The 15,540-nt window shown below is 26.9% G+C and overlaps 1 protein-coding gene across 2 annotated transcripts in view; it reads left to right on the top strand.

The window, feature by feature from the left end:
• Positions 1–15,540, top strand: part of LOC134832841 (cAMP-dependent protein kinase type II regulatory subunit) — a 65,513-nt gene that overhangs the window by 44,519 nt on the left and 5,454 nt on the right. The window contains exons 1-6 of one of the 2 annotated variants that reach the window (XM_063847034.1): positions 1,758–1,874; positions 6,215–6,399; positions 7,907–8,007; positions 10,830–10,931; positions 12,143–12,290; positions 12,615–12,690. In XM_063847034.1, coding sequence (XP_063703104.1) covers positions 1,820–1,874; positions 6,215–6,399; positions 7,907–8,007; positions 10,830–10,931; positions 12,143–12,290; positions 12,615–12,690 — 667 coding nt within the window. In that variant the 5' untranslated portion in view covers positions 1,758–1,819. Of the gene's footprint in view, positions 1–1,757; positions 1,875–6,214; positions 6,400–7,906; positions 8,008–10,829; positions 10,932–12,142; positions 12,291–12,614; positions 12,691–15,540 lie in introns of those variants that run through there. The other variant, XM_063847033.1, reaches the window with a different exon arrangement.

Genomic DNA, 15,540 nt, shown 5'->3' with positions numbered 1-15,540 from the left:
CGACTTACATAAACTCTCGAATGTAACTTTTGCTCATTTTACGTAAAAAAAGAGACAGAGAAGAAATTAACAGCCATAGGCATATTTAATGAAGGATGAAGAGTTAGATTGGCATTTGAATGCTGTTGAAATGAACAGAAAGTTAAATGATGTGCAGACACTTTTCTGAGAAATCGATTTTCTTCTTATCCGTTGCAGTCGATGGAGACGAAAAGAAAAATACTAGAGGAGAAACGAGAGAAAATGCTAATCAAAATCTCTTTTTTTATTGACCATGATACCATGTTCGAGCACCTTCAGTTTTATTGCATTAAATGAATGTCACTTTAAGAGTTTTTTCTTCTTATTTTATTTTTTTGTGGTAATTGACATTCTTTTAGTTTAATATTTTTTTCTCTAAACGTGTGGGATTAGCTCGAAGCAATTTTCATAGAAAATGAAAATTTTTTGCTTCATTTGAGATTTTGATAAAAATTTATTCCGTTAGCAGAAAAGACTTTTAAAAGTTCAAGGAACAGAAGATGGTACAAAAGAAAAATAAATCGATGAATTTTAACTAAAAATCGTCTTTAGAGTTCAGAAATTGTCTCTTGAACACATTTTGAGGTCTTAAAAATAATTTTTAGTGAAAACGAAGGGACCCGTTAACTCGTTCTACCCATTGAACATTTTTTGTTTATCAAAAAAATAGAAATTAATCCTCAAAAGTATGCAATTAATATTATTTATTTTTAATTAAAATAAAATAATTTTCCCTTGTCAAGAATTTGAAAGGTATGCAATGAACTTTACATTTTAATTTTCTTAATTTCTCACGAACTTCCATTAATTATTAGAATATTTTTGTTCATAAACCTTCTCATAGCTGATTTTGACACACTACAAAAAATTCAGAAGAAATTCTCAAACCTAAAATCAAGTTATTGCGTTACAAAGTTCGTATGGATTTTCAAATCCATCATAAAATACCAGACGTCTCCACACAAAAAAAATATGAAAATGATTTGTTGTCCCTTATGGCATTTTTCCCCAACTCAAAAGCAGGAAACATTCTTCTCATAGCTCGAGGCATATGTTAAGGACCATTTCCTATCAAATTCTCCCCAACCCACACACATGAAGAAAATTTTTCGAGAGCATCCTTTCTCAAGACATAACTCATTCGTCTATTTCTCGAGTTTTTTAATTAAATTCCTCGCACAATTTATTCCTCTCGGTCTTCAGTAATTCATTCACCGAAAATGTCTGAAAATTTATTTTTAAAACTCATTATTATGCTGACACCGTGCCATTTCCTCTGCCATTCATCCGATTCCGAAGATGACGTCGTCATCGTTGTCGTCGTCACACGCACCGAAAAATTCAATTAATTTTGATTTCCCGATTGACGCAAGACGCAAAAAGAAATCGCATGTTGTCGTGTCATGTTGTCGCAACAATCCAGATGTATAAATTGCATCAAATCACTTTAATTACAGTCTCATTAAGTCTCGTTGCAAAGAGACTCGCCGAGATTTATCTTTGTCAAATGAGATTATCTCGCTCGTCTTTATCGTTTTATATTCTGCAGTTTTGTCGCATTGTTATGAATGAATGGGAAAATGTGTCATGCAATTATGCCAACTTTCGCTTTTTATGCACTGAAACTTGAATGGAAATGAGTAAAAATTACTTTTGTGTTGCTAACAGGACAGTTTAAACGACAGAACTTTTAATAAAATTAATTACAGAAAATAAAATGAAAAATTGAAAAAAAAAGATACAAAAAGTGAAGTAGTTAGAAACATATTTTATACGAAAATTAACGAATTTAACGAACATGGCAACAATTGCTCAACAGCCGCAGAATTATGATGTCTTGTCAACAGCCTTTGGTAAGTTCAAAAAAAAAATAAAATAAAATAAAAAAGGGAAATGTTCAAAAACACGCAAAATGGAGTGAAATGTGTTACACTCAAGCATAGTTTTTTAGTCCCATAGGTCATGAATTTCCTGCGTAAAAGTTTGTTTCCTGTTGAAATTTTGAATGAGTTTTTATATTGGATGACTAACAAAAAAAAAATTTTTTTTTACTGAACAAGTTTATTTTAAATTTTTTGACGTTAATTTATTTGAAAAAAAATGAATTTTTCTAAAGGTTAAATTTTTAAAGAGTTTATAAAACAAAATATTTTACTTAAAAATTTATTTTTTTTACTTCTTAAATTTTTTATTTAATTTTTAAGGTTCTTTTAATCGAAAATGATAAAATTTCATAAAAGAAATGAATTTTTAAAATTTAAATTAGTATATTTTAAATTTAAATAAAAAAATTAATTAAATAATTTAAAATAATTCGGTAATAATTAATTAAAATTAATATTCTTAAAAAAATTAATTAAAAATCTTTAAAAATGAAATTTAATTGTTATTTATTTTATTTAATTTTTATTACTTATTAATTTTAATATTTTTTTAATTTTTTTTTTCAAAAATTTTTTTCAAAATTTAATTTTAAAAAAATTTCCATTAAAATTAAAAAAAAAAAATTACTGAAAAAATTAATTAAAAATATTAAGAAAAAAATCTTTAAAAATGAAATAAAATTAAAAATTAATTTATTATTTATTTTTTTTTTTTAATTTTTATTATTTATTAATTTTAATAATTTTTTTTTCAACAATTTTTTCACAATTTTATTTTAAAAATTTCCATTAAAATTTTTAAAATAAATTATTGAAAAAATTAATTAAAAATATAGAGAAAAAAAATCTGTAAAAATTTAATTATCATTTATTTTATTTTATTTTTATAGTTTATTAAGTTTAATAATTTTTTTTTTCAAAGATTTAAAATAAAAATAAATTTTTTCAAAAATTTAAATTAATTTAAAAGATTGTCTTATTAAAAATAACACAAAATTCCATTAAAATATTCTTAAAAAATTTTTTTATTAAAAATTAAATTTTTTCAAGAAAAATGACTTTTCAAACAACTTCATGATCCTAAAAAATAACTTTCCCACAACTTTTTGATCAAAACACCCCCATTCGATGACATGACAAACAGAAATCAATTGCTAAAACGATAAAAAAATGTTTGCACAAAAAATGCTATGAAGAAATGCTATGATAGACAAAAATCGAGGCAAAGGATTGTATTCCCTGCCACTTGTTGCAAAACTTTTCGTCATCGTTTGAGGCACATCTGCTACAAATCCACAATGCTAGGTGAGCATTGTTTGATTTCTAAAGAACAGCAAATCGCTTCAAGAAATTCAATTTCTCCGTTCGCTCCTCTTACTCTGATGTGAAGCGAAGACAAAAGCATCGAGTGCATAAAGGATTTTATTGGATTTGCTGCGATGTTGCATGTCGGTTTAAGGTGGTAACAACTATAATTTGGATTATTACTCGATTCGCTTCTGGCAAGGTCCTTAACTGTTTTTCAATTTGTATGCGTTGATTACTGCTCGGGAGCACTTGAGACGTTTTGCTTGATTGAAGAATCGATTAAGAAATTGGCTTTTTTTACGATTTTTATCAATTTAATGTTATTTACTTTTTTCCGCGTCTAAAAGTTCAATAAATCTTCCGTTAATGCCCGTAAATGAAGCTCCGGCGTGATTTATGGCTACTCTTGTCTTTTCGATTCTCGTAAATTTCGTTTCGGTGCCAAATGAGTTGTGAATAAATTGATTTTTTGTTAGTTTTTCTCCAAATTTATTTTTTTAGGTATTTACTTTTCCTTCCCCTTTTTTCTTACATTTTTTTTTTCAATGGAAAGCAATTTGTTGTCAGGTGGAAAAGAAATGTTTACACGGAAACGGGTTTTTGTGGTATTTACGGCAATTAATATCCGAAAATTTATCTTTTTTCTCTTCATGTAAAAAATATTAATAAATTTTATTTGCTGTTGGTAATTTACTCCATCCGGTATTTTCCCATCATTTAGAGCGGTGATTGATATAAAAAGGTTGAAAATCTGTCGCATGCGACGCACGACAAACCGATTTTGGGACTGAATTTCGTAATTTATGGCCATTAGCTTTCCGTTCTCGCATCAAATCTGGTCATTTAAGTAAAATATATTAATCCGTAATCCGATCAAATTCTGAAATTTCATTCAATTTTCATGTCTTTTCATCTGCGCGCCACAAATCAATATTTTATTTATGGCTTTTAATTTGACATCGAGAAACACGTGTAATGGCTTATCAGTGAGCGACGTCGGACATTTGTGTGCCATGTTCGCAAGATTATTGATAAAAATCTATAGACTGTGTTGAGTGATGTTCGACATAGAAATTTCCGAGATTCTTATTCATTGCCATGTCGGAACCGAGTCGGAACATGAAAAAAAATTTTTTTTACATGATTTTTTTCTGTTAAATACATTAAAATGTTGCGATGGATTTTGCATGTTTGTTTAAATTTGATTATTTTGTGAAGGGAACGCCTTGTATTTATTATTGAAGCAAATAGAAATTGAAAAATTGCGAAAAAAATGACTAATTTAGGTCAATTTTTTGACGTTAATATGACAGGTTCGTGCAAAATTTGAGAAAATTTAATTTTTTTCATGATTAAATATTTTTTTATTTATTTAATAATTTGTTAAAACTTTTTTAATAAATTTAAAAATATGCTTCAATTTTAAAAATATTTTTATTTTTATTAAAATAATAAAAATTAAATTAATTAATTTTGATAATTTAATTAAATTAATAAATTAAATTAACAGTTAAATTAATAATTAATTTAATAAATAAATAATAAATAATTAATTTAAATTAATTAAAATAAATTAAATTAATAAAAATTAAAAATAATTAATTTAATTTAATTAAATAATTTAAATTAATTAAATTAAAATAATTTTTAAAAATAAAAATTAATAAAAATAAAATTGTTTTTTTTTAATTTAAAAAATTGTTTTTTAAATTTCTTGATTTTTTAAGTTAATTTAACTCAAATTAATTTTATTTGTTTAATTTAAATATTAAAAAAATATTTTTTTAAAAATATTAATTTAATAAAAAAAAATTATACAATTATTTGTTTAAATAATTTTTTTCGTTTCTCATTTTTTTTAATAAAAAAAAATACTTTTATGGTTAAAAAAATAAATAAATATTTTTAATTTATTTTTTCTTAATTTATTTGTTTAATTTAATTTTTTTTTATAATTTTTAAATAAATTTAAATTAAATAAAAAATAAATAATTAATTTTTTTTAATTTCTCTTTATTTATTTTTTAAAAAAAGTTGAAAAAAATACCTACTAAAAAAATATAAAAAAAATTTTTTAAATTTATTTAATTTAAATCTAAAATCAGTGCAACCCATCTGTAAGAGAAAAACCAAGTTTTATCAAAATAAAATTTTTTCTCATAAAACTACGAAAAAATTATATTAATATTCAGTAGTAAAACGTAATCTACTTTTGTAATCGCAACAACAACCCACACAATACTTGAACGAGAAAAAAATTATTATTATTTTTTTTTTGTTGATAAGCAACATCTGGCATCATCGTGCATTTTCATTTCATTACACAACAAAACATATCCTAGGAAATATTTTCATAAAATAATTTTTTTTTGTTGTAAATAAATACGAAGGAGAAACAACAAATTTACATGGTTTCAACAATATTTTATTCATATATGAACTCAAAATCGTAAAACTCGTAGAAGGAAAGTTTTTTATGAGCTCAAGTTCATAAAAAAATATGTTTCTGACAGTCTGATAGGTGTCAGAATTTTTTCATGTTTAATTTTTGACGAAAAATATTTTTTTATGAAATGCACTTCGCTTGCCTTTAGAAGAGAAGTCAATCGAACTGAGCATCACAAAAAATCTTTTGTCCCAAAAATAATTCTCATTTCCGTTAAAAACACATAAATTCTCGTCACAAAACGAGAAATCTATGTGAATCCCCAATTAATAAGCCTACATTTTCAATTTTCCATTTTATATATTTATTATATTCTCATCTCTCATTGTTGACTATATCTCCTTTTCCTGAGCTTTTTCCATTGTTATTTATTCCATTTGTTGTCGCACACACACACACACATTTACTCATGACCAACTGACGACGCACAAAATATGCTGAAAATACCTCGGGGAAATCAAATATCGATTGAAAATGTATATTTTCGCAAAATGTGTTATCATCATCATCATTCATACTAAATTTGCATTTCGTTTTTCTCCTTTCTCTTTTGCAGAGCCAATGGTTAATCGATTTGCCAGCAGGCGAAAATCAGTATTTGCCGAGACATATGATCCGGAAAATGATGCGGACGACGACGATGGAGCACGTGCCATTTTTCCCAAAACAGACGACCAACGATCACGTTTATGTGACTCGGTTAAACACATTTTATTGTTCAGATCTTTGGATAAAGAGCAGGTAAGGTTACATTTTTTTTACATTACCGCATTTCGGGAAAAAATGCGGTTTTGTCTGGTAATTTTTTTCTGAGCAAATAAATAATTTTAAAAAAAAAAAAAAAAATATAAAAATTTAAAAGAGGCTTGGAAATTTTTTTGAAATTCGTTAAAGAAAGCTTGGAATTTTTTTTGAAATTCGTTAAAAAATTTAAAAATTAATTTTTTAAAAATTTAAAATTTTATTTTTAATAAAATTAATTTAATTTTAATTTTTTTAAATTAAATTAAATTAAATTTTAAAAAATAATTAATCAAAATATTTTAATAAAATAATTAAAATTTAAATTAATTCTTTTTAATAATTTTAATTTTTTTTAAATTATTTTAATTTAAATTAAATAAAAATTTATTTAATTTTTTTTTTTAAAATTAAAAAATTATTTTTAAATTATTTTAATTTTAATTAATCTAAAATTTATTGATTAATTTTAGTTTTTTTATTAATTAATTTTAATTATTATTTTTTTATTAATTTTTTTTTTTTATTTTTTTTTTATTTTTAAGAGCCAAGAAAATTTTTTAAAACCATAAAAATTTAGAAATAAATTTTTAAATTAATTTTAAATTAAATAAAAAAATTAATTAATTAAAATTATTTTTTTAATTAATTAATTTTTATTGATTAATTTTATTTTTTTAATTTTGATTTTTTTAAATTATTTTTTTTTTAAATTAAACAAAAAATTTTTAATAAAATTGATTAAAGTTTTTTGAATTAATTAAAAAATTAATTTTTGAAATTAATTTTAATTTTTTTAAAATTAATTTTAATTTTTTTAATTTTTAAGAGCCCAGAAAATTTTTTAAAATCATCAATAGCTTTATAAATTTTTTAAAGTATAGTAAGGCTCGAATATTTTTTAAAAATCCTGCTTTGAAAAATTTTAGACTTTCGAAAATCGTAAAAAAAAAAACTTAAAGCTTTCTTTTCAAATAAATAATTTTTTTATAATTTCTTAAAAAGCTTGAAAAAATTATAAAAATTCGGAAAACCTTGAACAAAATACGATAAAATCCCTCGTTTCATATCTCACCGAAAACTATTCCTGTAATTGTCGCGTGCCTTGTTCTCATTAACTTTAAATGATGAGTCAAGATAACAACAAAAATTATCGAAAAAGGGGTCAAATGACGTTTTTTGGAATTATGTCACTGGAATTACCTATTTCCATTTTTCACGATATTTAAATAGTAATTGTGACGACACTTCAATAAGTATAAAATTTATTGGCATCACGTGGGCAGCAATAGGACACAAAATTAACTTTGAGGGACATTTTTAGCGCGTTTAAGGACATCTTGTTGAATTTCATTCATTTCTTAAACTCCCACGTGATTTTTTTCTATCCTTCTTTCCATTGAAGAAATAATCTCACAATTGAATTGATTAAAAATTATTTTTAGAATTCCAGTTATTTTCCATCAAAGGATGCAAGTTAAAAATAATTTTCTATTTTTTTTTTCAGATGAACGAAGTCTTAGACGCCATGTTCGAGAAGAAAGTCAAAGCCAAGGAATTTATCATCAAACAAGGCGATGACGGCGATAACTTTTACGTTATTGAATCGTAAGTTGCTATATCGATCAAATTGCATTTCAGCATCGAGGCCTTGCAAAATGTTATTTTTGCCAGGTTGCCATTAGCGATAATTAGTGTTATTTATGTCGATTGGGAGAGATTGGTGGAATAATTGCGTTTAATTTTGTGCACTGTACAACAATTGGACAATTCAATTCAAATTTTGTTTTTGCGGAAAATTTTCCGTTTATTAAATTGCCATCAGTCAGCCATATTTTCGGGTGTATGAACATTAAATTATGAGGTACGACTTTTGTCCCGTATGGCGAAAATACGAGTAAAATGAGTGAAAATAGACAAACAAAAAAAAAAGATGTTTTGAAGAGGGTCATATCAACGCCGTCGTTCATTATCACATCTAAACGACTATTTGACATTAAGTCGTAGTCGTTTATGCTGGTTTTGATAGAAAAATACATTTACGACGTTTTTTTTTATTTGCCAAGTAGCGAAGAAGTCGAATGAAAATGACGGTTTTGTCGCCACGTTTTACCTTTTTCAAGGTCATTTACCTTTAGATATGTTCTTGATGGTTTGATATGAACATCAATCAAAATACTTTTAGCGAAATTATCTGACGTCAAAGAAGGATAAAAGAACAATAACCTTTCATGGAAAGTAAAATTAATTTGAAATACTTGAAAACTCGACTTTTATCAAGCGACAAATGAAAGTTTTTAGAGTCCAGGAATTCATCAAAAGAAGGAACATCAAAGCATAGAATTTAATCAAATCAGATCAATCTGAAGCTATGAGTTAAAAAGACGTTTCGATCCAAATGCATTTCAAACTAAAAATTGTAACATTTTTGCGATCTACGTTTCGAAAAAGACTTAACAGAAGCTCTTAATATGGTTCAAGGACAATTCAAGGACGTACAAAAATTATTAAGAAAACATATTTTGGTTAAACTTTACTTCAAAAAACTTACGATGGATTTTTAAAAGCACTACGTGAAACTAAAGCATAGCAAAGGTCTAAAAAAATTGATTTGAAAAATTCCAACTTTTTATCAGGATCTCCTTTAAAAGACCTCAAAGCTTAGTTAAACTTTAAATCATCACTTAAACATCACAATTAGAACATCACCCAATTTCATCGAAAAAATTATGGCATGAGATTTTTTGATGGTTTTCCGTTAGTTAAGTCTAAAGTAATCGAAAAAACCTAAATTTAAAGTTCTGGAATGAGTTTTAGTATTTTCAAGCACTTTGGCGTTGATTAGGTATGCCAAAGAGGTACTTTAAAACCTATCAATCCCATTGAAAAATGTTTAAATTCACAGAAACTTATTCCAGAATTTTAAATTTAGGTTTTTTCGATTACTTTAGGCTTAACTAACGGAAAATCATCAGAAAATCTCATCAAATAATTTTTTCGATGAAATTGGGCGATGAATTGTGATTAATGAAATCTTTTAAAGGAGATCCTGATAAAATCTTAAAATATTTTTTTTTAAACCTTTGCTATGATTTAGCTTCACTTAATAATTTTAGAAGTCCATCGTAAGTAAAGTTTAACCAAAATATGTTTTTTTAATAATTTTTCTACGTCCTTGAATGTCCTTCAGGATTTAAAAATTTTCAAATCTTCCATCTGGATCGTGAGAAGCCATTTAGAACTCTTGCCTCTTGAAAAAAAAAATTGTTACAATGAGGATTTTCATATTTTCATCCTTTCCATTTTGAAAATTTGTATCTTTTTTAGCCCATAAGAGCCTAAAAAAGATACAAATTTTCCCCTAAATGAGTTGGAAAGGATGAAAATCATAAAAATCCTCATTGTTACATTTTTTTATACATACTTTCGGTCCGTGTCAAACAAAACTTAACAAATCACCACTGTCATAAAGAAAAAAGTTTTTCTTGATTTATTTCCATCTATTAAACTGGCTTATTATCATCCTTATCACCATAATCTTAATAACTTCATCATCCAACTAAAGTTTGTTTTTATTAACGGCAATTTATTAACACGAGCAAATAACTTTATCACCATCATCATCATCTTCCATTCATGTCTCCGCATATTGCTGCGAAATATCACTCACACAAAAAAAAGTGACAAAAAGGACAGCTTCTCATCGATCATAAAAATCCATCGTTTTCTCACGGATTAATTAAATCTATTTTTGGCGCGAAAAATCCTTGTTGTTTTTTTTTATTCCTTGACATTTTGTTGTGAAAACATCTTCCCACACTCATTAAAAGTACTTTGTACGGCAAAAACCTCAGACTTCATTAGCAACCATTACAAATGATGTGAAAATTAAAAATTTTTCGCCTCCCACACGAAACTCCTGTTACGAACACGTGAATGTTTTTTCCTGAAATTGAGAGGAAATTAATTGTTTTTAATAAAGTAAAATAGAACAAAATACTCGCTTGTCTCCGCCCCGGCACAACTTTTGAAATATCGACGAATAAATAGCTGGTCATTTAACTGCGCAAAATGTTACAGGAAACCATTTTTTTTTCGAGTGAACGAGTGAGTGAGTGTTGGTTTGTTTTAGTTCTAAAAATATTGCAAAACATGACTTTCCGAGACTTGACATTTTTTTTTTGCGTCATGAATTTAGTTTAGTTACAGTGCAAAGTTGCAGGAAGCATGACAATGGATAAACATGGACAACGGTGTCATGTCAGTCTGATGGACTTTTGTGTACGAAGCTGTGTTCGTGTGTTGGTCATAAATGTCACGACAATTTCATATAATATTGTTATAAATCGTTGCTGGATTTTCCATTTTTTTTTTGCCTTTCGTGTAAAAAAATTTTCTAACATTTTTTTTATCTTTTTCACTTTTTTCAGTGGCATATTCAAAGCATTTGTTGGCGACGATATGAAGCACATTCATACATATCAAGGTAGTGGAAGTTTCGGTGAATTAGCACTTTTGTACAATATGCCAAGGTAAGCTTCCGTTTTTTTGTGTTTCATAGGTGACATTTTTTTGTTGATGGATTGCCAGGCGTCTCCATTGTGTTGACGACAACCCCTAAAAAATAATATTTGACGAAATAACAACGTTAAATTATTTAACCATACAAAAGCATATGCTATACGCACAATGACCGAAACACGACTCATTATGTAAATTATTTTTGATATAGAAATAAAATGAATGACCTTGTTAGTGACACGTGGTTTGAAAATGAAATAAGTTTACATATTGAGGAGTTTATTTATCAATTTTTGTTTTTGAGGTCTCTCATTCTTCTTAAGGTCTCAAATTTTTTTCTTGAGGTCTCAAACTTTTATCTTAAGGTCTCAAAATTTCTTCTTGAAGTCTTAATTTTTCTCCTTGAAGTCTCAAACTTTCTTCTTGAGGTCTCAAACTTTCTTCTTAAGGTCTTAAATTTTCTCCTTAAGGTCTCAAACTTTCTTCTTGAGGTCTCAAACTTTCTTCTTGAGGTCTCAAACTTTCTTCTTAAGGTCTCAAACTTTCTTCTTAAGGTCTCAAATTTTCTTCTTAAGGTCTCAAACTTTCTTCTTGAGGTCTAAAATTTTCTCCTTGAGGTCTCAAACTTTCTTCTTGAGGTCTCAAACTTTCTTCTTGAGGTCTCAAATTTTCTTCTTGAGGTCTCAAACTTTCTTCTTGAGGTCTCAAACTTTCTTCTTGAGGTCTCAAACTTTCTTCTTGAGGTCTTAAATTTTCTTCTTGAGGTCTCAAATTTACTCCTTGAGGTCTTAAATTTTCTTCTTGAGGTCTAAATTTCTTCTTGAGGTCTCAAATTTTCTTCTTGAGGTCTTAAATTTTCTTCTTGAGGTCTTAAGTTCTAAAACTTTCTTCTTGAGGTCTTAAACTTTCTTCTTGAGGTCTAAAATTTTCTTCTTAAGGTCTCAAACTTTCTTCTTGAGGTCTTAAATTTTCTTCTTGAGGTCTTCAAATTTCTTCTTGAGGTCTTAAAAATTTCCTCTTGAGGTCTAAAAATTTTCTTCTCTTCAGACCCTAAATTTTTCCCTTAAGCTTTTACAAAAACTTAAATTCCCCCATTTTCAAACCACAAAGAATTAAATGAAGAAATGCCACACACATTTCAACTTATCAAGAAAAAACTTTGTGACGCCACGTCAAACCATTTGTTGAAAATTCCAACTTTAATGTTTATATGTTATTTCAGAGCCGCCACAATCCAAGCTGACTCCGACGGGCAATTGTGGGCCATGGATCGACAAACGTTCAGACGCATCATTCTCAAGTCCGCATTCAAGAAACGAAAGATGTACGAGCAATTCTTGAACACAGTGCCAATGTTGAGCACTTTACAGGTAATTTTCTGAAATCTCTTGAAATCAAATGAGAAAAAAAAAATAAATGCGAAACACGAATCTTTAATAAATAAAATAAATTCTTTTGCGAATAAAATTTGAATAAATTTCTTCCGTTCCATCAGAAAAAAAAGTAAAATATTTTAATGAATCTCTTTCTCATGATTTTATTTCATTTTTTTTTTATTTATTAAACGGGAATAATTATTCGAATTTTATCGTATCTACGAGTGCGTTTTCCATTTATTTTTTATTTTCATTTTTTAAATGAATGAAATATTCGTTTCATGCAAATTAATGGAAAAATAAATTTTCATCTTTCAGAACTACGAGCGCATGAATTTGGCTGACGCATTGATACCACGATCATTTTCCAAGGGAGAGCGTATCATCAAGCAAGGTAAGTGGCTTATGCAAAGACAATAAATAACACGAGAGTCCATTAATGGCTCGAGTTTGTGGATTATACGAGATTATAGAGGTCTGAAATTCATTTTTAAGATGAAATTTTTTAACATAAATTACTGGATTTGTTTTTTTTTAACTAAAAATTGCGATTAATGAGATAATTTAACGTTTTAATACAAATTAAATTTCATCATAAACAAAATTTCATCAAATCTTTTAAGATTTACGCAAAAAGTCTTTCATTATAGCTCGTTTCAACCCCTTTTTAAAAGCAATTTTGTCAACATTTTTACTTGTAGCAATAATAATAAAGCTTATTTTGTCGCAACAACTTGAAACCTCAACCAAAAAACAAACAAGAAAGAATCCTCGTTTGAGAAAAAAATCGTGAAAAATTATTTTATTAGCAAAATAAAATTTAAACATGTACTTTTTTCAACGACAACAAAAGACGAATCACGTCGTCGACACAATATCGATCGTACGCTGACGATGAAATCTTTTTTTTTGTCATTTAATAAACCAACCGTGTAATGTTTTCTCTTACTTTTTGTCTTTTTCAAGAGAAAATTTTTAAGAGGTTTCATTTTCTTTTCCCTTTTTAATTTTCTTGCGCATTTTGATTTTTAAAAACAAAAAAAAATATATTTTGTTTAATTTTTGTTTGTCTTTGAAGGATTAGTTACTTGAATTATATTCTGGAAGTAACGACATATTTTTTAAAATTTAAAGTAAAACCACGTGACCAATTTTTGAATTTTTTTTGAGAAATTTGGAAATCCACGTGAAAAAATTTTAGAAAAACCACGTGACTTAATATGAAAAATTACTTGAATAAATTTTATTAAACCACGTGACCAAATATTGAATAAAAATAAATATTTTATAATATTTGGTCACGTGGTTTGTAAAAAAATTCAGGTAATTTTTCATATTAATTCTTAGGATTTTTCTTAAAAGAAGTCACGTGGTTTTTCAAATTTTTTTCAAGGAAAATTTAAAAAGAGGTCACGTGACTTTTTAAATTTTCAAAATGCGCTCAAGTTAATTATCTCAACAATTAATCACTTTTCGGTTGAAAATTTGGCAAAAAAAAGCTTCATAATTTTGACGATTAACGCAAACAACAAATGAGAAAAAGGGAAAGGAAAAACTTTTCCCACGACGATGACGCATATTTATTATTTTATTAAAATATTAACGTGTACTTTGCGATAAATCGTCGTGTTGTGGATTTTATTGTTCATTAGAGATTGCCGCAGACATGAGAGAAAAAGAGATAGAAACAACAAATTATTTTGCTTTAAGAGCTCTTTGATTGACGAAGCGAAGTTGATGATGATGGGCGGAATAAATTTGGCGACGCAGGCAATGGAAAGAGTGAAAAAACCATCAAAGAAAACACTTTTTAATCCTAATTTAATGAGAAACCGTTTCAGTGGTGACTTTTTGAGTCTCATGAAAAATCTTTTAAAAATTTTTCCCGGAAAGTCACGTTCATCCAAAATTTCCATCTTGTCATCCTTCCTCCATTATTCTCTTCCTCGTGAATTGAAGCAAAATTAAGCACAGAACATGCGAAAACAAAATAAACGTTACACATGTTATATGTTTGCTTTAGTAGATTATTATCGTTCGTCAAGTCTCGTCTATCTATTTATCGAATGAAGTGTTAAATTTTTTTTTTGCCTCTCAGATGATGATGATGACACTTTTGAGTTTATTTATTTTGCTTCGCCCGATATTTGGTTAGGATTTGAGCAGATGGGAGGAGGGACACAAAGTATTAAATGATTAGTCGGAAGTAAAGAAAACACACGCAGGAAAGTTTTATTGAATGGAAATGATTGAAATCTGTTCGATGACGTTTCAAGGTGAAATTGTGTTTGAAATGAGATTGATTTGATTTAATTTTTTTGTAGCGTGAAATATTTTTTTGGAATGAGAAATTTCATTGATTCAATGACCTTGAAACTGAGATTTTTTGTTTGAATTAGCAAAAAGTGATTTTCAAATTTTAACGGAAATTTTTTGAATTGACATTTCCATTAAAAATCGAGAAATTTGTAGAAAATTTAAATTTTTGTATTATTTTTTAATTAAAAAAAAATGATTTTAAACTAAAATTAGCAAATTCTGAAGATTTCAAAATTTTTTAAGCTTTGAATCAGCATAAAGGCGATTTTCAAATTTTAACGGAAATTTTTTGAATTGACATTTTCAAAATTTTGACTTAAAATTAAAAACTTAATTAATATTTTAACTAAAATTAACCATATTTTAACATTTCAAGCTTTCTAAAAGTCTGAATTAGCATTAAAGGCGATTTTCAAATTTTTAACGGTCATTTTTTGAATTGACATTCATACAAATTTAAGCTTTATTTTACAAATTTTTTGAACTTTAAAAATAAAAATTAAATAAAAATTTGAATTGAATTAGCAAGAAGGCGATTTTCAAATTTTTAACGGTCATTTTTTGAATTGACATTTTACAAATTTTCGAACTACATTCGTAAAAATTTTAAAAAATTATTAAAAATATTTCAGTTTTTGACTTTTTAATAAATTATCATCTTAAAATTTTCATAAATTTACAAAATTAAAGCCAAAAGTGGCAAATTATGTCATTCTAGTGACATTTTAATCACTTTTCCGTCATCTTGTTACATCATCCATCGCTTGTCGCACCTCAAACAGCGTTAAAACCGCCCGCAGTTGCCACACACGGCTTTGATATGCCCCCAAAACTCCATAAAGCGACTACCAAAGATAAACTAAGTGTATTAATTGTGCGGTTTACGTGGTTTTACATTCTCTCGCAATGTTACAAGCCGTCGTAT

The sequence above is a fragment of the Culicoides brevitarsis genome, chromosome 2 (assembly GCF_036172545.1).
Source record: "Culicoides brevitarsis isolate CSIRO-B50_1 chromosome 2, AGI_CSIRO_Cbre_v1, whole genome shotgun sequence".
NCBI classification, from domain to species: Eukaryota; Metazoa; Arthropoda; class Insecta; order Diptera; family Ceratopogonidae; genus Culicoides; species Culicoides brevitarsis.
This window is presented reverse-complemented; position numbering and strand designations above follow the sequence as displayed.